General features: G+C 32.0%; 1 protein-coding gene across 3 annotated transcripts; it reads left to right on the forward strand.

The window, feature by feature from the left end:
• The first annotated feature begins 536 nt into the window (after positions 1 to 536).
• Positions 537 to 21,696, forward strand: LOC130654130 (protein Shroom2-like). 3 transcript variants are annotated; one of them, XM_057456662.1, is made up of 9 exons: positions 552 to 983; positions 8,926 to 9,071; positions 13,311 to 13,637; positions 15,067 to 15,138; positions 15,907 to 16,101; positions 16,307 to 17,275; positions 18,203 to 19,268; positions 19,810 to 20,088; positions 20,384 to 21,696. In XM_057456662.1, the coding sequence occupies exons 1-9, from the start codon at positions 858 to 860 to the stop codon at positions 20,648 to 20,650; spliced, it is 3,447 nt and encodes a 1,148-aa protein (XP_057312645.1). In that variant the 5' UTR covers positions 552 to 857; the 3' UTR covers positions 20,651 to 21,696. The 3 variants fall into 3 exon arrangements, with proteins under 3 accessions (XP_057312646.1, XP_057312647.1, XP_057312645.1); XM_057456663.1 differs by lacking the exon at positions 13,311 to 13,637 and having other exon boundaries at positions 537 to 983; XM_057456664.1 differs by lacking the exons at positions 13,311 to 13,637; positions 15,067 to 15,138 and having other exon boundaries at positions 537 to 983.
• The last annotated feature ends 1,779 nt before the right edge of the window (positions 21,697 to 23,475 follow it).

Raw genomic sequence — 23,475 nt, forward strand, 5'->3', positions numbered from 1 at the left:
GCCCTTGCCTTACTTAAATCCACTGAGTTGATCTGTACAAATTAGCTCTACCTTCTCTATGTTATTTTGACTTTTGGTAAAAAATTATAAAGAAAAAAACTCCCCCTTACAGTAAAAACACGTTTGCTCCTTGTGAATTATAAACGGCTCTGAATATTAAACGGTTTTAGCCGAGATTGATAGAATTCGTCATGAAGTTTTCAGCTTGTAGGCAAGTTTTTTTAATTAGTAAGAAAAATTATGTCTCTTTGGCAAAGTTTGTTTCCATTCGTCTACATTTTCCGAGCTTTTTGCGCTATAGCGGAAATTGCAGGCCAATGAAACAAGCCTGTACTTGTTTAGACCATAGTTAGACTAGTCTGTTATAAAAAAAAGACATAATATGTTGGGACAGACATATTATGTCTGTCCCTATCTGTCTTATATTAAAGAAAATATCTTATTTACGTACACTTTACACTAGTTTTTACTTGTTTTATTTCTATAAAAAAATGCAGTTAAGCGCCCGCCCCATGTGAATAAAACTATCAATGGCGCTAGGAGCAGCCATGTTTAAAAGTTTCCACGGCTAAGTTCCGGGAACGGGATTGGTTCGTGTTGTTTGTCTCCAGTTTTCTATAGAACCTTTTCACTTTGTTGATCAAGCTTTTGATTTATCAGGGACAAAAAATATTATGCAAAATTGGTATACAAGTAAATGGCTGCTGTGGAAACATAAAAAAGGAATATATACTTATAAAACAAACCAAGATCTTACGCCTTCTGTACTTTACATGATTTTCTTAGAGGGATACTGTAATGACAGATAACACTTTCATACAGTATTATAGCTAGCCAAAATAAAGTTTACTGAAATTATGTTTGGTAGTCCTGCTAGTGAGGAACATGGTCAATTATTTAAGGTTGTATTATCTGGAGGCCCCCCTTGGGGATTTACATTAACTGGAGGCAGTGAATTTGGTTCAAGATTATGTGTAAAAAAGGTAAGGTGTTAAAAGTGTTATATTTGACTTCATGCAACAGTTTTTTGTGGTTTTAGCCTCACATAGTTAGAGACAATTTTTTGAATAAAATTTCTTTTTTATCCTGATAACTCCACCAATTTTCTAATTCCATACACATTACTGTTAATAACAGAATAAATACTGAATAAGGGCTTCTTTATAAATAAAAACAACACTTAAAATAAAGATGTGTAATACTCATGTTGGGGTGCTTTTATTCTAGCGCACATAGCTAGCTAACTATATATACAGCAAATATATATATAGCGGCCAGCAAATGTTGCGTGATACTTTTAAACCAATTACCGGTCCCTATTTTTCAAGATAGCCATTAAGATTTGAAGAAAAACACACCATTCATAGTCACCTCTTCATAGATGAGTTTCAATGTTTACGTTAGATAGATGGATAGATGTGCATATTTTACATGGCTAGCCTCACAAATATCGAGGGATATACCCTGTCAATTATTTCCAGGAGGGGCCATGGCTTAGATGGAGAGTCCTAGATGGAGAGTCCTAGATTATTTAATGCTCATTTTGAGCTATGCAGACCTAATTAGGGCCCGCGCTCTACTAGACAACTCCCAGCAACATCCAACGGTCCACACAGTGTGCCATATCCTCAATTTCCCTCACATGACTTGGGTTAACCCAGGGCTATAGTAACATTCACTCGCCCATGTTAAATCGCCGTCAAGAGGAAAGTCTAAACTACATGCGAGCTATATTTTAATTTCAAAATCAAAAGATGCCTCTACCTCTAAATAAAATTTAAAATGGACTTGCCCAAGGCTTACCACCTGCATTATTTTGCCTGTCGATTTTAGTAAGAGGTCTGGCAATTATAAACAACATCCTCTCACGATGATAGTTGTCCATAAATAGGGGCTGATTTTTTGTAGAATTTTTGTTTTCTGACCTCAAACATGTCATATTGTGTAGTTTTAGAAAAGAATTTGCTAGTTTAGTTTTAATTTAATTTAGATACTTGTAATTCTTCTTTAATCAAAGCTTCTTTTGTGAAAGTTTGACAGTGAAACATTTGTGTACATTCTGACCAGGAGAATATGTTTTACTGGAAAGAGATACATGTATGGAATAAAGCATTTAATTCAAAAAAAATAAAATTTGTTACATTCGACTTCACATTTAAATTTTTGTTTACTTTGTAGTTGCATAGTTTTATTAGCGACCCCTGTGTGATGATCTTTTTCCATTGTAAGTTGTAATTTTTAAGATATAACTTGAACTGCTCAGAGTGTCTACAAACAAAATACTACACTTTTAAAGGCTCCAAAATTGATTTTATGTTGGGGTGAGTTTTTAGCACCCAGTAAGCTGGAAAGCTTGAATCTTTTTATTCTGGCCAAGCATGGGCATTGTGCTACTGTGAATTTTTTTTGCGTTAAATCTTGAAGTAAAAAAATTATCTCTTTTCATTTAGTTAAAAGTTGAAGGTTGAATAGGAAGTTGAATAGGATATCTAATTTTAGGCAGACCATTTTTCCCTTTAGGTAATAAGCATAATAATAATAGTTTTAGGTGTCTTGTTTGGTTGAAAATTTCTTCGTATAATTATTTGGGCTCTAATCAAGTAGATATTTCCATGGGCTAATCAACTGGTATATAATGCTTAAGCTGTTTGTATTCCTTTGCAGTGCATACACACCCCTACATGCATTTTATCGAGCATTATAACTGATAATCCAATACCTATATACATTTTAATGTTTATATCTGTGTAAAAAAGAGCAACACCAAGGAAGGACAAACAATAAATACTTCAAATTGTTATGATTATAAATATGAAAAATGCATATATATATAGAAATTAATAAAGTCCATATAATGCTTTTGTTTATTTAATTAATCAATTATTTCAATTATTTTACACTCCATTTTTATTATAATGATCTCATTTGTTTTATTTTTTTCATAAACAGTAAAGTTCTTAGGTTTAAAAATCATAGTTATAATTATGTTTGTTAGCTGTGAAATTGTCAGTCCATGTTATTATATGAATTTTAAGTAAAGAGATCAAAATAAGATATGGCTCAGGATGTGGATCTTTATTTTATTTGAAAACAGGATATTTTATGAGATTTTTGTAAGATCAGAACATTGTTTATATCAGAATATTGTGTATCTGCCGGCATCATTTTTAATTTGCATTTATATTCCCTGTTATATTTTTATTTATAGTTCTTAAGTTATTTTGATATTAAACTAAATCGTTGTTGCACTTCATATTATATTTTTAAAAGAATTTCTATATGATTTTAAAATAAGTTAAAAAAATTCTTTTTCTGAAAAAATTGCTTTATTTTTGTTTTAAAATAGTTTTAGATTGTTTCATTTCAATGAAAGTCATTTCCAAGCAGTTGTGCATTTGTTTTGATCGTTTCATATAATCTAAATAAATGTTTAAACACTTTAAAATCACTTCTAATATAACACATGCTTGTCACACATCACCATTTTCTAAAGAAATTTAATTATCAAATTATTTAAATATCTGCATTATTAAGGCAAGATTGCAAAAAGCTAGGACATCTTTGTAATTGCACCATTGCTTAGTGGTTATAACTCACGCACTTTGTGGTTCGATTCCCCTTGACAGCGTTACAATATGGGTAAGTGTATGTTAACATAGCCTGGGGTTAAACTAAGCCATGTGAGGAAAATTGGGGAGATGGCACACTGTGTGGGCCTTTGGGTGTTGCTTCCTCCTAAAAAACAACCATCAAAGTGGGATTGTGGAAAGCAAAAACATCACTGTTAGTTTGTTGAACAACTATCGAAACATAAAATAGGAAGCAAAAACATTGTTGAATGTGAAAACATCACCATAGATCATATAATTACCATAATGAAATCGTATAATGCCAAAACATCACCAAGATTGTTTAAAACCATCAAAGAGGATCATAGGAAGCAAAAACATTGACATTTAAAGTTTAAAGATCATCATAACAGGATAATAGTTTGTTTAAAAATCCTTGTTATGGGATTGTAAAATGTGGAAGTGTTGCTGTAAATCTTTTAAAACCCATCAAAAAGGGACTGTAAAAAGTGAAAATGTTGCTGTGGCTTAGGGATCGTCTCAAAATGTTCGTATAATTCGTATCAAATACTTTGTATTGATTTATTAAATCTTTCGTATCATTTTATTTTTAATACGAACTTTTTCGTATCATCAAAAGTTCGTATAAAGTTTGTATCATTTAAAATAAAGTTTGTATGTAGTTCGTATCATTACTTTTTTTATTTCTGCTTTCGTTTAAAGTGCGTATCATTTTTTTTCGTCTTTTAAAAAAAATCTTTTAATTCTTTTGTTTCTGGTTTCGTATTAAAATAATTATGCGCAATTACGCCGGTACTTTTGAAGTTCGTTTCAAGATCGTATAGCAATTTACTTTGTTCAAAGTTCGTATCATTTCATTTTGTGCGATAAAAAAACTTCCTTTAAGTTGGTATCATATATTAAAAAAGTTCGTATAAACTTCGTTTACATTTTTTATTTTATACAAACATTTTGAGACGATCCCTTAGTTAATTTAAAGTTTGTATCATTTCTTTTCGTATTTCAAGGAAACTTTAATTAATTCTTTGGTTTCTGGTTTCGCATTAAAATAATTATGCGCAATTACACCAGTACTTTTGAAGTTTGTTTCAAGATCCTATAGCAATTTACTTCATTTGAAGTTTGTATCATTTCTTTTTGTATGATAAAAAAACTTAAGTTTGTATCAGGTATTAAAAAAGTTCGTATAAACTTCGTTTATATTTTTTATTTTAAACGTAGCACTTCGTATGACATTCGTTTAACAAAACGAAGTACTTTGTAGTGTTTGGATAATTATACAAAAAACACATACAAACATTTTGAGATGATCCCTCACTTGAGAACTATGACAGTCATTGTAAACTCTAAAACTATCAAATCGTACTAAGCCGAAAACTGTTTTACTTTTCTAATGAAAGAAAGTAACCTACTTAATTATCTGTGACATCTGTGAACTGTGAGAAAGAAATGTCTAAAAAATGTTTTAAACAACAAATTTTCATGTTTTTGTTTTTTAATTTCTTTGGGGAAACAATTTGCGCCAGAATTCTTTTGGAAAATTGTGTTACAATTAATTTCTGGCTTCCTTTTAAATAGTTTTGTATTTGTTCCTCTTGTTTCCCATTTTCGTCCACTTCATTTCATTTTCAGTTATCAGTTTAAGATAAAAAATCAATCATTTCAAATTCGTTTCAATTCACTCTCCTTCGTTTGATGAAACGATTTGTGAATAATTTTACGAGATATAGTTTTGAAACTATCATTTCAGTTCATATAAAATGTAAAGAATTCGTCCCTAAATAATATTTTATTTGACAAATGGGTCTTTCTGATATAAATAGCCACAAGAGCATATCTGTTCATTAGACCTGCAAATTTTGGTCCCTTGAGAGAGCTGATAACATTAATTACATTTTTTGTTTTAAAGTCATAGCTGACAATGACTTGCTGAAAATCCTTATCTCTTTATATTTTATTCTATATTATTATTATATACAAATGTTTTATTTCATAAAAAAATTGCAAAGTCATTTTGTGTCATTATTTTGAAAATTGAACAAACATGCTATAATTTTGTTAATGCAACATAACTTTCAGTGAAACAATGAAGCATATCTGATGCATATTTGATGTATGTTTTTTGCAAATCTGCAAAAAAATTTGTAAGTTTTATTCAATCAGAACAAAAAGCTTTTTCCATGCCAAAGAATGAAAATATGTAATTTTAAATGTGGAGCCCAATTTTTCTGAAAAAGTTTCAATTTTATTGTTACACTTGCAAAGCAAATTATCCATGGAGCTATGGAAATTTAATTCTACTGCAGCATGTATTTACTTTAAAGATGATAAAAAAAGTAACGGTACTAACAGACCTACTTGTATTTTTTTATCCAATTGTGTTACAACAAATGCAACAACTTCTTAAGAATAGCTTAAGGAGGAGAGATATGCAATATCATGTATACATTCTCAAACAGGGACTGAAAGGTTGGGCACCTATATCTTACCCTTGTATTTTTGTATATATACTTCTTCAAACAAGTTATTTAGGACATAGCAATCAGACACAGGTAAACTAAACAATAAGGCAACTAATTGTTATGGGTGGGGGCTTTCATATTCGTGTTGTCACCTAAAATGTTGTAGGTATTTGGGTTGGGGTTTAATATTCTGTCATTATGGTGATGAAAATATGACACACAGTAGACTTATGTCTGGGTTTGAAATTTTATTATTATTCGTTTGTTTCTTTGTTTGTATAAAATCTTTGATTTATATGTTTTAATTTTAGTTCACTGTGTATTTAATTGGGTATCCGGGGTTTAATGGAAGCATAATGCAAATGCTGAATTCAGAATTTTATAAGAACCTGTTCGAATATTATCATTATCCTTATCATCATCATCATTGTCATTCTTGTCTTAGGGTCTGTTTTCCAAGCCGGTATGGTTTGGACAATAATGACCCGCCAATCTGATCTGGACTGTGTTAGTTCTAAACAACTCATATGCCTTTGCTTTATGTCTTTATTACCTCCTGCTAAGCCCTTCCCAGTCTTCTTTGCTATCAAGGCAATCTTTTATCTGGATACCATCTCTAATGCTGCAAATACCTAGCCTGCTTATTAGCTCATTGATACTCTTTCTGTCTTTCAAACTGGTATTGTACATCCACCTATAACTATTTCATTCCTTTATAAATAATCAAGATCTTTCTGCTTCACTGGCCATATCCCACTAACCTGTATCAAACACTTCTTACACAGGCCTAAAACTACCTTTTGCCCCCTTCATTGCTTCAGTAAGCTAAAATTATTGATTACATGTTAATGCAAAAGAGCCTGAATACTATTCTCTACAACACTACAGCGATGATGTATGATACATTACATCAAATTGAACAACGCTAAAAAGAAAGTTTCAACTTACTTGGTAGCAATAATCAACAGTGAAAGATGTAAATGTAAGAATAGCAAAAGCCTGGTCAGTAATGTGTAGCCTGGTCAGTAATGTGTAGCCTTAGCAGAGTATTGAACATGTCATGGAAAAAACACCCAACGATATTACAAAAACTTACCCAGTATTCCTAAGTCAAGCGTTAAAGAAGATTGCACATTGCTGGGCTCAGAATAAGAAGCAAAGATAAACTCGCCAGCAAAGCCCTTCTGCAACACGGTATGCAAAGAGAGGATCTCCTTTTAGGTCCTTACCCTAACCAATTAATAACATAGGCTTCCTGCTGCAAAACATGTGCGCATCGTTGGAAGATCATATAAATTTAAAGTTTGTCAATGGAGTTTGCACAAGCTCAAAGCGATGATGATAATGATGATGATAAATAAAAAAGTGTTTGTAGATTCCTATTCAATTTTTACAACAGCCATTAGTTGTCGAAGTTATCATTAAAATATTGGGCTTTAGGCTGTAGATCAAAAACTGAAAAATATGAAAATATAGCATATATTTTTTAATCATTATAGTCGGCAAAATTGTACAGAGGAATCTCGTCATGCCTGAAATGCCTGTGCATTGATAGTACCTAAACGCTGTTATCAGATTTGCCTTAATAATCATTTTTTTAAAAGCCGTGCTTTGTTTTTCTGCAATTCAAGCCTAATTATTCTGATAAAAACAATTTAGAGTTTCTGATATTTGTTAACTTGAAATAACAATAGATTAATCAAACTTAGGAAACATTAAACGTCTATTGGTCAAAGTAATTAAAATTCTCAATACTCAAAAAGCAATTTAAATTTTTTAAAAGCATAAAATGTACATTTTTTTAAAAAAGTTTAATGTTTTTTTTTTTCGTGTTTCATTTTCATTTAGATAAGATCCTTGGTTTTTAAAGCAAAATTAATTATTTGTTAATAAAATTATAAAGTTTAAAGTTAATAAAGAGGAAAAAAGTAAAATGGATATTTAGAAATAAGAAAATGTGAATATATATACACAGAGAAAATAATTGAGTCATTGTCCAAGCAGAGCATTTGTACCAGTGGTAGAACATTATGTTACGAATAATGTTTTTGTTTTATATCAAGTCTGTTGAGCGTGACATTCAAAAGCTACACAACATTTTGTAAACCAATTTGTGATATATGCATATATGTATTTCATTTCTGGTTGCGAATATTGATCATAGTATTTTACAGAACAATACTTTGAATTCAGCAGATTTATTACAGAACATTGATACACGTTAATTTGTTTATTAAAGTCCACAAAGTAAAAAAAGCTATTTTTTATGGCATGCTAAATTTAGTGTTGTCTGTATTTTGCTTGCAAATAGCCGTTGTAAAATCTTATGCATTGTACTTTTTATTACATAATTATTTTACATTAATATTATATAATTTTGCTTTAGCACTATCGGGTGAAATTTTGTTAACAAATGCAAATTTGCTTATTTTACAAATCACTAAATTGCATGTTACAAAATATTTTGTAGGTATTACAAACTTCATACATTTTAACAGGAGGGTTTACTGCAGAAATAAAATAAGATATTTAAAAATTTGTATGCAGACTATATCTTTAAGTAGGAACAAGAGATTATGTTGGTACCACCCAACACATAATAATACCAGCCTTCAAGCTATAAAAAAATTCTATATGTCAATTATTGCTTTGTATTTTTTCATCAACAGCTTTTGGTTAATTGCATCATTGTCTGGGAAGGCTGTTACTTATAATTGGTATTATGTCACTGATATGTGGTTTAGATAATTTAATAGTAGTACAAGGAAATATTATTACGTGGTTATGCCATTTTCAGAAGTGCATTTTTTTATTCTATGTAATGCTAAAATCAATTCTGCTGGAATGAACATTCATTTTTTGTTAAATTTAAGGTAACCGATGAGAGAAAAGCAATTCATGGTAACTTATGTTCTGGTGATGAGATATTATCTGTTAATGGGAAGAATTGTACATCCCGTGCAAATGCAATTCAGATGGTTCGTGCTGTTGAAGATGAACTTACATTGAAAATATGCAGGTATGGCACGTAAATTTTATGAAATTTTTAACTTTATAATGTACATAATTTTGCTTGTAGTCCTTTGTCATGGTAATTTTCCAGGTACATTTTTATACACAAACCATATAACAGGGTTGTCACCAAATCAGAGAATTTAGAATTCTATCACAGGAAATCAGTGAAAAAAGATGGATTGAATGGATAATCAGGGATTTTTTTTTATTTTTTTTTTTAATTTTTTAGTTTTATCTGTATTTTCTTTTCTAGTTACTAAATATTACTTTTTGAATAAAAAATAAACACTAGCACATTAAATTTTACACAGAAGCTTGTCTGGATATTTATGGGGATATGGGGATTATTCCAAGTTTATGAGTTTTTGGGATTAAAAGTATAAGGAGAATATCAACAAAATAGTAGAAAAAACACTGTAAATATAAATATAAAACTAACTTCAACGTCATCTTTCGTTACATTTTTTGAAAAACATTAGAACAGGCATAACAGGTTAATTAAAGAATTAAGTTTATATCTGCTTTAATAATCAAAATAAATATTGGAAATGCACTGGTCATAGCCAAAGCCAACTTGTAAACAGTAAAAAAACAACTTCCAGCTAATTTACATACAACTTTCCATACAGAGGGGTTTAGTCCCTCTCTACAATTTAAGAGCCTGAAAACTTATATAGACTATCTTCTCCAATGTTATATCTTTAAGATACGTTTGTTCATAAGATTATGCCTATTCACCCCAGGTGCCATGTGAGTCTTTACTTTACTTGTAATTTTCTTTACCAAAACCCAAATGCATTGTTCTTATCTCTTATATTAATATGAAAAATGTATTTGTCTGTCTTCAACCAACAAAGTTTATGTGTTCATCTTCCTTTGATATGTTTTATTTGGAAACTTTTTTTGAGGTCACAGCATGTCATCAATGCATTTACACTGAGGTCAATATTTTTAAGAAGATTAATAACTTTTATTTTTTACTGTGTGGGTAACTAAGGACCACCTGAAACCAACATGGGGCTAATTTCGTGTGGCTGGGCTGATTTTAATCACAATGTTTCTATTTTTTGGATTGGTGATTTAAGCTTTATTCAATGGATTTAATTGTTTAACAATTTCTAAAAAAATTGTTTTGTTCATTGTTGTGTCTTTGCTGATATCAGCAGATTTTTAAACCCTTATTCCTTAACTGCTCCTTGACAGCACATTCGAAAGCTCTACACAATAGAGGCAACAGGTTTACAAATTCATGAAAAACTTTCTTTCGTTTATAGTGATGTGTCATTGTTGATGTCACCAAAATTTAATTGCGACAAATTCTTCTACCTAAGAGTTTTTTCAAAGACTTACGACTAGTTATTCATAATTTAAATAAGTTCTTAAAGGAAATCTTTCTTCAGTGTCTCTGCATCAGCTATGTTCAGCACACAATGTTGTTTTAATAATCTAAAGTCAAAATGTTGTCATTTAAGCAGTGTTGACAATTCAAAAAAGCAATCATTGAGAAAGACTCTAAATAGATACAAGGGTCGAAAAACTTTGTAAACCATTTAAGCAATATGTTGATTTTGCAGTTGAATGCCGTCTTTTTATTATTAAAAAAGATGTTATTGTAATACATTTTGTTCCCATCCCCAGTTTTTATTTTAAGGAGTTGAAGATTGCAGAAATGCTAACAAAAGCTGCAAACAAGATTACCAATTAAATGAAAAGGCAAACATGCCTGTGTTCATTTTTCATTTTTTGTTTTTTTATTCTATTTGTGTTTTATTGATTGTCATGTATTTTAAATCTTAAAGCTAGATGTTTGAATAGGATATAAGAAATCTCAAAATGTTGAAAGGAAAAGTATTGTATAAACTTATACTAATAAATATCCTCAATATGGTAATTTATCACACATAAATATCCTCTGTTAAAGATTAGAGACCTTTTTCTCTTACTAAATCAAAATAAACATTGACTTTGGTTCTTACTGTTTAAAGTAGATTAACAATGTTTTTCCTGAGTGGACTCCTCCCTTGTGTTGCTAAAATTAATCAATCAAATCACTGATAGACAGTACACTGTTGTGAATCTCTTTAAATGGAGAAATCTGATTATTCACAGCCACTAAGGTTGGATTTCGTATCTAGTATTTTTACCAAGATTTTAACTTTCAAAATAGTCCTGCTATGAAGAAAAAAAGATGTTTTGGAATATTATGTACCTATGTACCTGCATATTTTTCATTATTCAATTTTGTGTTTTAATCTTCTAAGTTTAAAACTAGTAGTTGATTCACTACAACTGAATGCAGAGCACTTATCTACACTGTTTTAGTTTAACCTTCAGTGCAATATTTTTATTGTTTATTGAGAATAATAAAAACTAGAGAATGGTTACATTGCAAAATTTGTTTCTATATTTTGACCTTTTGTTTCCTGTATAATCTTTGTGTTTACAATCCTATTCTTTCAATCAAATTTACGTACTAGGCCATTTTTATGATATATTTTTTGCATAGATATTTTTACAGGTGAAAATGTTCCCCAAAAGTTAGCTAAAGTGCTTAATGAATGATGTCTTTTAAAATATTATGGGTTTTTCCATCATTATATTCAAATTATCATTACAAAGTGTGCCTGTGTTACTATCCTGTTTATGCTGTTTGTATGAAAGGAGTTGTGTTTCTGCTCAAAATAAACTGCATTCTTTACATTCCATTCAACACTACTTCATAAGGTGGTGCTAGATGTTTGTTATTTTTATCAGTTGGAAATTACATCTGCATGTAGTATTGAGTGTAGAAATGTTTGCAGCATATATACCTACTTGTTTGTAAATATAAAAATCTTTCTGGTAATATGATGTAATAATGCTGGTAAAACCCTTTTGACAATTTTGGATGTTAACGTAAAAAGTGCTTTTATCAAACCTGCATACCAAAATAAAAAATAATGAAAATTTACAGGCAGTGAATATTTACATGTTACTGAATTTGTTTTAATTTTTTATGAAGCATCACCCTCCACAGAAAAAAAGATGTTTACTTACTGTTACAAAAGTGTGAGCTGTACATGTATCTATGCAAGAGTTACTTTGTTCAAGCTTCTCGAACATATGGAATTAAGAAGACAACACTTTTATTGTTGTCCTTAACTAAAACAGTGTTTTGATACTGGAATTTCCACTTGTGTGAAAAAGCCCAATTTTTAATGGCAACAACGATAATTCAATTTTTTGGAAAATACTTCATGTAAACAACATTTATGAATTATCATCAAGCTTGTTTTTTTTGAGTGTTTGTTTTTCATTGAAATAAAAACTTTTTCTTTGTCTGTTTTGGTCTAGACAATCACGAAAAGGTAAAAATAGTGTACTTATATTAATGTTTGAAACATACTCAGAGCAGCTTTTAATAATTTGAGTAAATGTTGGTCTTTTGTTTTTGTTGTTTAATTGTTGTTTACATTGATTTATTTTTTGTTTTTTAACATAGCCTTTGAAACATTTGTTGTTTGTTTTTGTATTTGTTATTCGAACATACAATAGAAAACCTTTTTTAAATATGTTTACTCAAAGTAATTGTTGACTCCTTCAAAACCTGTTCTGGTGTTTAAAGTATGGACGATATTATAATTTAAATGGTAGAAAGTAAAATACGTTGTTTTTTGGAAAGAATGTTTTTTTATAAAAAAGAATTTTTAAAACAATAAAGTTTTCATTTTTTTTGGTTGTGATTTACAAATGAGTATTACAATTACTTCGTTGTTTAGTTGCCAAATATGTATATTTTAGTAGAATGTCTGGGAATTTAGTTAATTGTTGTTGTGTATTGTTTTATGTAATTTCATGGAGTTATTTCTTATCTTTCTTTTATAATGTTGTATAAAAAATTTTTCCTACATAACACCTAATTGTGTTAATTGGTACATTTTTTATTTGTATAGAGTCACTCTTTTGCTGCTTCTTGTTATTCCCACAATAATTTTTTGCTCTTTCACACAATTACTGTACACTGTAAGAAATCAAATCTGTGATTTGTTTTCCGAGGTTAACTTATCCTGGTTTTGCTTGTTGCATTTCATAGTATTGCTGATAGATGCAAGAATATCAAGCCACTTGTACCACTGTGTGTTTTATTTCATTCTACATTATCCAAGGTGTTTAGCTTTATTTATGGGAAAGAAAATAACACGTTTCCATGCCTAATGTCAACTGTCTTATTGGTTATTAAGTTAATGTGTTTTTGTGTCTATAGGTGGAATAATGACATATCAAGAAAGGAGCTACCAAATGAACTTGAACCAAACCACATGTACACCAATATGGTTGAAAACATGAATGATCTGTCTCAAAGTACATATTCATTAAAAAGAAAATCCATTCAAAAAAAACATTTTAATAATAACGATAACACAATGAATGGAAATTATAAAATCATTTCAATAAATAAGAAAGGCCCTTCAAATGAACATAGTATACGCATAGGTATACCTAACAATAAAGACATTGAAGACGAGCTGTTAGATGCTCCCACTTATAATGAAGGGAGTGTAGACGAACCAGTCAAATATAAAACACAGAGGTAATTACCGTTATTTCTTTTAACTTCCTGATGATATCACATCATGAAGAAAAGGGGAGTTTTAGAAACATGTTTAGGTTTTTATTTGTTTATCACAGTGTTGCTGTAGTAGTATCAACACATTGAATAATATAATCAACACAGAGAGGCAAAAAATTAACACAGTATTTAACTGCTGAAATTTAATAAATTGACGTTCACAAACATTTATTTCACAAGAAAGGACCTGCATATCACATCACAAATCATTTGTCTGTCTGTCTGTTGCACCACAGTTTTATTTTCGACATTATGCAGCAATTTTATTACTTCAAACTAACATGCAAATTAGGATGGACAAAACGCAGGAGATATGTATGAAGTTCCTGTGTATTTTTCCTTAAATTGACAGCAACTTCACCCAACAGATTTCCCTAAGATTTAATTGGGCAACTTGCTAACTGTGATGTTTGGTCATAGAATTTTCTATAGTTTGAATTATTAGCATTTTCTTAACTTTTGTCCACAATTTTTGGCTGGATAATTAGAATATATGGTTTTATGTGTGAAATAAGTTTTGCAAAAGATTTTTAGTAAAGAAAATTTTGGACAAAACACAAGATCATTTGTGGAAGTACGGTTAGATTAAAAAAGGAAAGAGAATCTTACTAAAAATGAGACTGAACAACTTCTAGTGAAATTAGTTAACAAAAAGAAGTTCCTATCAGAGTCCTGTTGACGAGAAAAAAAACATAGAGAATATAGGATACTGAAGAGTGGACGGAAGAACACAATTTATGTTGGTGTATAACATTTAACGTGTAAAAGGTTACTTAAGTGCTTTCTATTTGCATTTTCTTTTTAAATGTCCTGTTTCCAAAAAAATGTCTGGTATACCAGATTGATACATATCTCTGTCTTAAAGTGGACATTTTTCTTTTTTAAAAATAATCTGCCTACTGTCAGAAGTCAGAAGGTCAGAAAATTAGGAAACCATTGGGGAATTTTGGCAGACTTTAGGAATGTGAGAAAAATCAGGGAAATGCTGTATTATGTTGACACAAGACTTGTGACTATGACAAAATGTTTAAATCTAAGTATTATAAGTTTTCTTGTCAAATTTAATGTGGTTGTTTTCAAATTCTGGTCAGCTTTTGATGTGTGATGTAATTTACAAGGTGATAAAAGAACTTTTGTAGAAGAACTGTTTGAATAGATTTTTCTTGTGAGACAGCGACTTGTTAATGAGACTCTTGTGTTACTGGTGATTGTAAATCTGAAAATGTTGCACAACTTTTACTGTGACAGTGGCCTCATTTGAATGTCAAACAGTTTGAATTAGTTTTGAAAGTTTATTTGCTTTCTAGACAAGTGTATAAACAACTTTCAAGAACATGTAAAACACAAAAAATTCAATTTAATTTCCACACATTTTTTTGTGTGTTTTTAGTTCATTGCAGAGCCCACAACATCCACAACGTCAAAAGGTGACAGTGAAAATGGTGCCTGCAGCCCAATCTAGGTTAGTGATATACCTATTGTGATACATGTTTAACTTCGTGAAAAAAAGACTTCATAGATTTGATAGCATAGATGTGATATATTTGACTGTATACCTGCGTTTTTATAAATAAACTATCTTGATAATAACTTAATGAAGCTCTTGTTGAATTTTCTGTATTATTATTATTTCTGTAAAAAAAGTCTAATTAATTTTTCAAGTGCAACTGATAAATATAATTAAAACTCGCTCATTCAAATAATATAATTCGCCTCTATTTTGTTCTTTAACTTAAGGTGTTAATTTTAACACAAAAAGTGAAAAATAAAATTTCATTTTATTTTAATTTTATTTTACAACAACAGTGGGTACATGGTAAGAAAGAGTTGTTAGTTTTTTTTCACAGTACATATTCTTTTTTTTGTGTGTGTTAATGCCTGTTCTTGCATTTCCCTGTTCTTTTAACCATTTCAAGATTTATAATTTGTAGAAGTATAAATGCACACTTTAATGTGAAAGATATACATTTTTTGATTCAACATTCTTATAATTTCAGTTTATATTCATTTTTATTTCATAGTTAATCCTTATCATAACTTCCACATGCAATTACTAGTATTACTTATTAACGTTGCATCATACGTTTCTCTCCAAATTTTAAATATGAACCGGATACTCACCATCGATTACCATGTGTTTTTTATAAATATCATTATGTTTTCGCGTGTGTTGAAGAGGAACCCACATACAACACACATTTCTTTAATCTTTCCTTTTCTTTTCACTTAGACAACTTGCGACTAATCCACAAGGTTACTTTCCACAAGAAGCGAGTAGAATAGTCTATCCTGGTCAAGATCAAACAGATCACGTTGCAAGTGAACCTCTACAGAAGGTGTCGACCGCGCGAGCAATGTTCGAGAGCATGTCCTCGTCTAATATTCATCAAAAGAAACAAGCAAATGTTAAAGTGATGAGAAAACAGTATGTTTCACAGTTTATGTTTTTTTATGTTTTGTATTTTTGTCAGTGTAACATCATCCTTATCTGTTTTATATACTGGCAATATAATCCATTAATGTCTGAATACGTACATTACTTATGAAGGAGGAAAAATAATCAACTAAATTGCAACTTATACTGTATTTACATGTTTACATCTTTATATATTTCTTTGTTTCTCTACTAGAAGTTCATTTTCATTATTGGACGAGAAACCAACTGAAAAAGGAATGTCACACATGCCTGCACCGGCGCTTATTCCTCAACACGGTCATTCTAGATCACTACCCATAGAAATGGCTGGGAAGGAGTTCGAGATGGCTTTGGCTGCATATAAACAAACCAAAATGCCAGCAGCACCTGGTTGTAAAACGGGAGAAAGTCGTTCCTTACAAAGACCAAAATCTGCGCACTATTATGAAAGTGAAGAAGCTGCATCTAAACAGGAGGCGCCTTCTGTACCCCAACGGTACAGCACGTCAGACATTATGAGATCGTTTCGTAACAAGGGTGGATACCAAAGTGCATCCTTTGAGCAACAAAACGTGTTCATACCAAGTTACTCATCCGAAGATTTACGAAATGTTAGTAAAGAGGATATAACTAAAGGAAGGGCGTCCTCCTCTGCTAAGAACGATTCTGCGAACGAGTTAAGGCAAGCAGCGAATAGATATCACCAAGAATTAATGAAGAACTACCCGAAATTCAGACATTCGATAGCGATGAATGACACTTCGGGTAAATTCACGCGTAAAGTTTCTTCACCAGCAGAAGATGCGTTTGGTCGTGGGGATCCGCACAGAGCTACTATTGCCACTGCATCTAACGCCCGCATACCTAGATCTTATTCTGCAAACGATTCGCTAGAAATAAAAGGCATTCAAGATGCTTTATCGAAGTCCCATGATAATTCAATGATGTCAAGGCTACTACATGATCAAAATCAAGTGGCTTTGGTGAAAATCGAGGAAGAATCCAAAGCTGCAAGCATCGCAACAGAAAACTCAGCTGTACTCAGACGCTGTTCTACAGAGCCTGAAAAGGTGTTAAGCAGAAGTACATCTACAGTTGATTCTTATCGCGTTGTAGACGATTATTCGAAACAATCAGCGAGAAAGGATCTTGAGTCGTCGTTTCAGCAAATATCAAGTAAAAAGTATGTGCGCTTTATGTCGTTAAATATGGAAATACCATTTCTTGCCTGTTCTGTAGTACAAAGCCCTGAGCGGCTGGAGTTTTATTAGCGAATTAAGAAATTCGAACCTCCTTTTTTTGGCACAGCTTCATTATCATATTTTCATCACAACTAAATTGTTTGGTTAAAAATATTTTAAATTTTAAGTCCACAAGTGGTGTTTACTAGAGACCATTATTAATTTTTAAAATATTTTAGAGGGTATATTGGAGATGGGAAATTCCTCCAATCATTTTGTACTCAAATGCACGGGTTTTTTGTAAATTCAGTCTTGTCTTGGATATTCTAAATTCGTCCATTAAAAAGTCTAAAATGTACTAAAGAAGTTCTGCAAATTAGCAGCATGAATTAGTATTACTTTATTTTTTAACAATGTTAATAAATAAAAAACCTATACGGAGCCGTTAACTCATTCCAAATTTTTGACCAATGGTAGCATAATGCGCTTATAGTTTGCCTTGTGATTAGAGAAATTCTATTTTAAAAACTGTTTAAAAATTCCTTGTGTTGAATTTTTTCTCATGATATGATTCTTGTAATACTATATTAATTTATCACATTTTTTTTCTTTTCTTTTTCTCATTTTTACCTTGATGTAAAACTACCGTTGAACAAATAAAGTATAATAGATGCTAAAAAACGAACAAAACAGAATAAATGAGTTCAACTTTAAAAAGATTTTTTTTCTTAAGTCTGAGAATGTTGTTGTTTTTTTAAAAATTTTGCTTGAAATTAAATGTTTTTACTGTTTCTTTCCTTTGTAAAAAGCGAATTAATTTGGCAGTTTTTTAGTGAACTTTTTTTTCTTCTAATTTTGTTTGTAAACAACCAAAAACAAACCACAGTACTAGACTTGTTGAAAATTAGCTAAACGATTGTTCTTTCTAGATTGGATTCAAGTATGAGTTTAGACCATGACTACAGACCGTACGTAACTGAGAACACGAACACGGCGGCAACAAAAACGTACTCTCCTTCGCAGCAGCATATTGACAAAACTCCTGTTATTCGTGAACAGAATTTTATCGAGAATATACGATATAACAAAAAACCAGTTGAAGAAACGCCGGTCATTCAAAGTATTCGTGATCAGCCTCGTATTGAAGACATTGAAGAGAGGCTAAAAGAGTGTTCAGTCACTCGATATCCGGATCAAAAAATAATAGATAACGTACATATAGAAACAAAAACAAACGTAACTTTAAATCAGAATTCAAAGTTAAGTGAAATTCCCGCGGAGGAGAGGGTCAGGAGTCTGTCGAATTCGTGGAATATAGAAACAGATATCGACTCTGAAGAAGCTGAACAGATTATACATAGAAAAGACCCAAGCACTGATAGTGCGGTGTACATGATGCACGAATCTACTCAATTATCCCATTTCAAACCATTGAGTCACGAAAGTATCGACAACAGAGACGAAATGTCTCGTAGTGAACAAAACAGGCCCGAGGAAGATTTCAACAATGATGACTATTTTCCCCCTCCTCCTGATGAACTATTGCAAGACGATGAAGAGCATGAATCACTCGTTGAAAAAGAAAAGCCGCAGAGAACTATAAATCGTAAGAAAAAGGATTCGAATGCTTTAACAAGTAGGAATAATTCATGTGTTAGTACGGACTCAACTACAAGTACGACAACGGTTGATTCTGGAATTGTAGTAAGGTCAGATTCAAGTCCTCGCACCAGTCCTCTGTCTAGTGAGCAATATCAAGATTTATCGGGATCTCGTGAAGCTCTTGACGACGACGTTGCGGCGCTGAACGATGAACCACATGCAACATCGACACCTGAACGACACGAACAAGCCAAAGAGGCCGGTTATCGGTTGCTGCGCCACGGCTCTGTCGAAAGTCCTAGAAACGGATCGGCAGATAGTAGCGGTGCTAACAGTAGGCCGGACAGTATGTTGGGGGGAAGCCCGAGAATTGAAGATTTGGATAACGAAAAGGTTAAAACAAGTTTGTTTGTTTTAAATTTTTTTTATTTGTTAAACTACAGGTTTTACTATACGCAACCCAAACTCTTCGGTTTCCATGAGTAGAGAACGCTTTGTACATTGAATTGTTTAGCTGGAAGCTTAGCATAACTTTTTAATGGACAAAGTACTTGGAACGTGAACCCTACCCAAGTTGCTTTAGACTTGACTCAACTTGATTCCCAGACCTTTAGCAAGTGGATTGCTTCTGAAAAAAAAACTTTTATGTTTTTATGAAGACATTGTGTAATCCTTATGGCGCATGCGCTTTTTGTTTTAATGTTGTGATTTTTATTGAAACTTACAAGTAGAGTTAAAGTTAATTCCTATCAATGAAAGTGTCACTTGACTAAGTTTCAACAAGCATGCTTGCTATTTAGTTCTTAGACTATTTTTGTGCGAAATGTCAGCATTTGCTTGTAAATACTGTGTACTAGGTACTCGTAAGGGTTTCTTGGAGTCTATTAAGGTTGATTTAAATTTTATTTCGAATTTTTTTTTTTTGATCGTTCAGGGTAAACTTATCGGGAGTATGCGTGAAAAAATAACCGAGTTGCGCGACCAAGAACAAGAAATTTCGGACGAGATCCGACTAAATGAGGAGCTGGGAAAGAAAGTTCTGAGTATGGTGGAGGCGAAAGCTACTCAGAGTGAATTCTCTAAGTTTGAGTTGTTCATTGGTGAGTTGAACAAGATTGTTGCCCTGTTGCTCTCGCTTACCCAAAGATTACATCGATACGAACTCATGCTGCAAGATCTTGATATGTCAGATGAGAACGACAAAGCTAAGAAAGTATGTAAAACAGTTGTTTTATTTCTTTCTCTAAATTCGCGTGTTTTTAGTTTCACACAACCTATTTTGAAATGTAAGTAGTGATTTTTCATGCGATTTCATGGCGTCAACTCTTTCTTAACGTAGTTTTAATCACACGTTTCTTAAAAAGGAAAAAAAATCCATATATATATAATGTTGTAAGAGGTTAATTATCTTATTTGTTGGTCCGCCAAACTCCGAAAAAATATGTCTGACATTTACTATCTTGATTTGTATAGTTCTGTTCACGATCGCACCAATTCTTGTTTTCTAGGAAATGCTTGTTTCTAAAATCGATAAGTTAAAAAGTCAACACGAAGAAGCGTGTTATTTACGCGACGTCAACGACAAACGCGGCGATAACGTGGCGACGTTTCTAGAGAAATATTGTACTGAAGAGGAGTTCGCTGATTTTCAGTACTACGTTGACATGAAATCACAATTAGCTCTCATGCAATCGGAGATACGAGAGAAAGTGAAGCTTGGCGAAGAAAGACTGAAAGCGCTAGAGCAGACTGGCTCTGAGTGGGGGTTTGGTTAGCTTAGAATAATAGTAGGAAGATGAATTACTGGCCGAATTATTTGTATATAGTATTCTTAAAAATTATGATAAATATTATGCTTCCATTTTTATGATGAAACAAAATGATATATGAAGTTAGGAAAACATCTATTTTTTTAATCCCATTGTAGAAAAATAACTTAGAAGGATTTTCGTGGATAACTCTTCACAATTTTTATAAATGTTATGCTTCGAATAAACCACATCCTTTTGTTCTCTTTGAGGAAACGCCCTTACGTAAACTTAGCCTCCACCCAAGCTCTTACCGCCATCCCTTTTCCCGTTACCTCCCAACTAGTTTATTCCACTATGTAGCAGTTTACCTTAATTCTAAAGGTTCGTTAAAAAAGACACGAATGTCCTACAAAGTTTAGAAAAGTAGTATTTCTTATATGTTATCCATTATTTGTCGTGTTAGACTGGACGACATATGTTATCTATTATTTGTCGTGTTAGACTGGACGACATATGTTATTTATTAATCACTACTTAAACGGGATGGATTTTCTGTAGAGCTATTGGAAATACACAATCGCTTGTTTTGCTTGATTGTTCAGGTTTTTATCAACTTTTTTTCTCTTCTTTTTGCTCATTTTTAGAGTTAATTTTTTTGTTAAGGCTTACATTTAACGTAAATAGAATCCACTTTTTTGAACATTCCCTCTTACATATCTTACTTACGTATCTTTCTAATTTTTTTTTTCGGACAACTTTTTTACAAACGCTATTTCTGTTAGCACAAGTTTTCTTGTAAGAATAAAATGATTCTGGCCACACCACCTATCTAGAGATTCAGCTGATATGGATAGCATTTCATCTTAGAGGAGGCGATCGTTAACTAATGTGTGGTCAATTGATATATATTACTTTGTTGACGCCCTTCTTAACAGTGGGCCTTTTTTGTGCGATCAAAGATATTTTCCGATTTTTAATACGGAAAGGCGTTCGTGCTAACACCTTTGTAAAGATAATTATTATCAGCGGAAATATGTTGTATTTTTCGCCAATATACCGTTTCTTTTTTACTGACGTTTTTTCATTATTATTGTTCTTGCTTCGCCCACCATCAACCTTTTACTCGCTTGTTTGTATACTTTTAAACCTGTAGTGAGAAGTTGTCAAAACAAGGGTTATACTATAGCACCAAAAGATTGTTTCGCTTTCTGAAGTATTTTTTTCGTCGGAAAAAAAATGTTTTAACTAATACAGCGATTTAGTTGGACTACTGTAATGCTTACTCATCCTTGTGGTTTTGTGACGTCTTGCAGTAGGTAGAATCACTTAAACAAAGGTGTTTTCGAAACCAATCAGGCGCGCTTGTGGCGAGTTGATATAGGTTATGAATAAGGCATGCCCTGAAGTTAGCTGATAAATTTTCTGCCTTTTTAAATCTTACTTTTTTATGTAACTCATAAAACTACATTGAACTACTTCCTATTATTATTATTATTACTATTATATACCCAGGATAGCCTCTTCAGTTCCTATTGGTACTGCTATCAACGAGGGTCCTGCGAAGGGGGTCCTAGCGCATTTGAGCTACGAAAGTCGTGCAAGCACAGCAATCGATCAACTAGACAACCGCCTAAGATATCAATCCTATTCTCATGCTGAACGCTAAACAGAAAGGATAGATTCACACTTTTATAGTCTCTGACATGACTCGGCCGGGGTTTGAACCCAAGACCTCCCGCACTGGAAGCTAACGCTCTACCACAAGGCTATCAGTCGGCTACCATAATACAACAACCTCAATTCTGTTATCATGAAAAAGATGGGGGCAAAACTGTTGTCTTGTGTTTAAGACGTGTGTTTGATTGGAGTACATGAGAGTATCGAGTTGATACTTGAGTTTCTATATTTACAGTATTGCGTAGTGTTTTTAAGGTGTTTTTAAAATAACATCTTTCTTTTCATTAATGAATGAGCAAGCCACGAAAATCTCTGTTTCAACGTTCAAATTTTAGCAGCAATCTGCAGAACATGTTTAACAACATACGCTACCATAGAAACGGACAGATTCTTAATCTTCTCAAACACAGCAGTTTTGTTTTTGTTTGCGACCAAATTGTAAACAAAGTCATTGTTTTGACATCGTGGATAAAAATTTGAAGACTTGTAACTATGTGGATTATTTTTTTGCACACACCTTTTTCAATATTTAATTGTTTGACACCTCACAGACCTCGGTCTCCGTAAATCGCTTTAATAGTAGGTTTACAGCGGCTTTAATTCTTAATGACATAATGATGTAGTTGTCATGGACACCTTTTAGTTACATTTATCTGACTTGGTAACCAGGGCTGGGACTTTTAGAGTTGTGCTGTGTGGTAGAAATTGCCATAGTAACGAAAATCAGAGCTGACGGAAAATTAAGGCCGTTCTTAAAACGTCATTATTGATTTAAATCTTTCAGCCAAGAAACCTCGCATGTTAAAATATCTTAGGGCTTTTTTTTCTCCTTTTAATATCGGAACCGCGGCTGTTCTGATATCAGAGAAAGAAAAGGAATCCTGGGGACAAGGTTGACAGATCCTAAGAGAACAAAACACAGCTGTGAATTTACGCAGGTGAATGAAAAAATAAATGGATAAATAAATAAAGACGAAGATCGAATAACTTACAAGCTATTCTCTGTTGCTATTGTTCCTACGCACCACCTGTTGGTGGGTGGAAACGATTGCCAGGAAAAAGCGTGGTTGGCATGAGAAATCTTTGAAATTAATATTTTCTTTTTTGAATTAACCTTTTGATAGATATTCATCAATAATTTAGAAGAAATTTTGAGTTAAATTTACATTCTT

Source organism: Hydractinia symbiolongicarpus, chromosome 8, assembly GCF_029227915.1.
Source record: "Hydractinia symbiolongicarpus strain clone_291-10 chromosome 8, HSymV2.1, whole genome shotgun sequence".
Taxonomy (NCBI): Eukaryota; Metazoa; Cnidaria; class Hydrozoa; order Anthoathecata; family Hydractiniidae; genus Hydractinia; species Hydractinia symbiolongicarpus.

What these genes read in the sequence shown, in the direction of transcription:
- LOC130654130 (XM_057456662.1), top strand. Translation starts at nt 858, where the DNA reads ATGTTTGGTAGTCCTGCTAGTGAGGAACATGGTCAATTATTTAAGGTT. An exon ending in CTTACATTGAAAATATGCAG is followed by an intron (nt 9,072 to 13,310) that starts GTATGGCACGTA and finishes TTGTGTCTATAG; the next exon opens with GTGGAATAATGACATATCAA. An exon ending in AAGATTTGGATAACGAAAAG is followed by an intron (nt 19,269 to 19,809) that starts GTTAAAACAAGT and finishes TTGATCGTTCAG; the next exon opens with GGTAAACTTATCGGGAGTAT.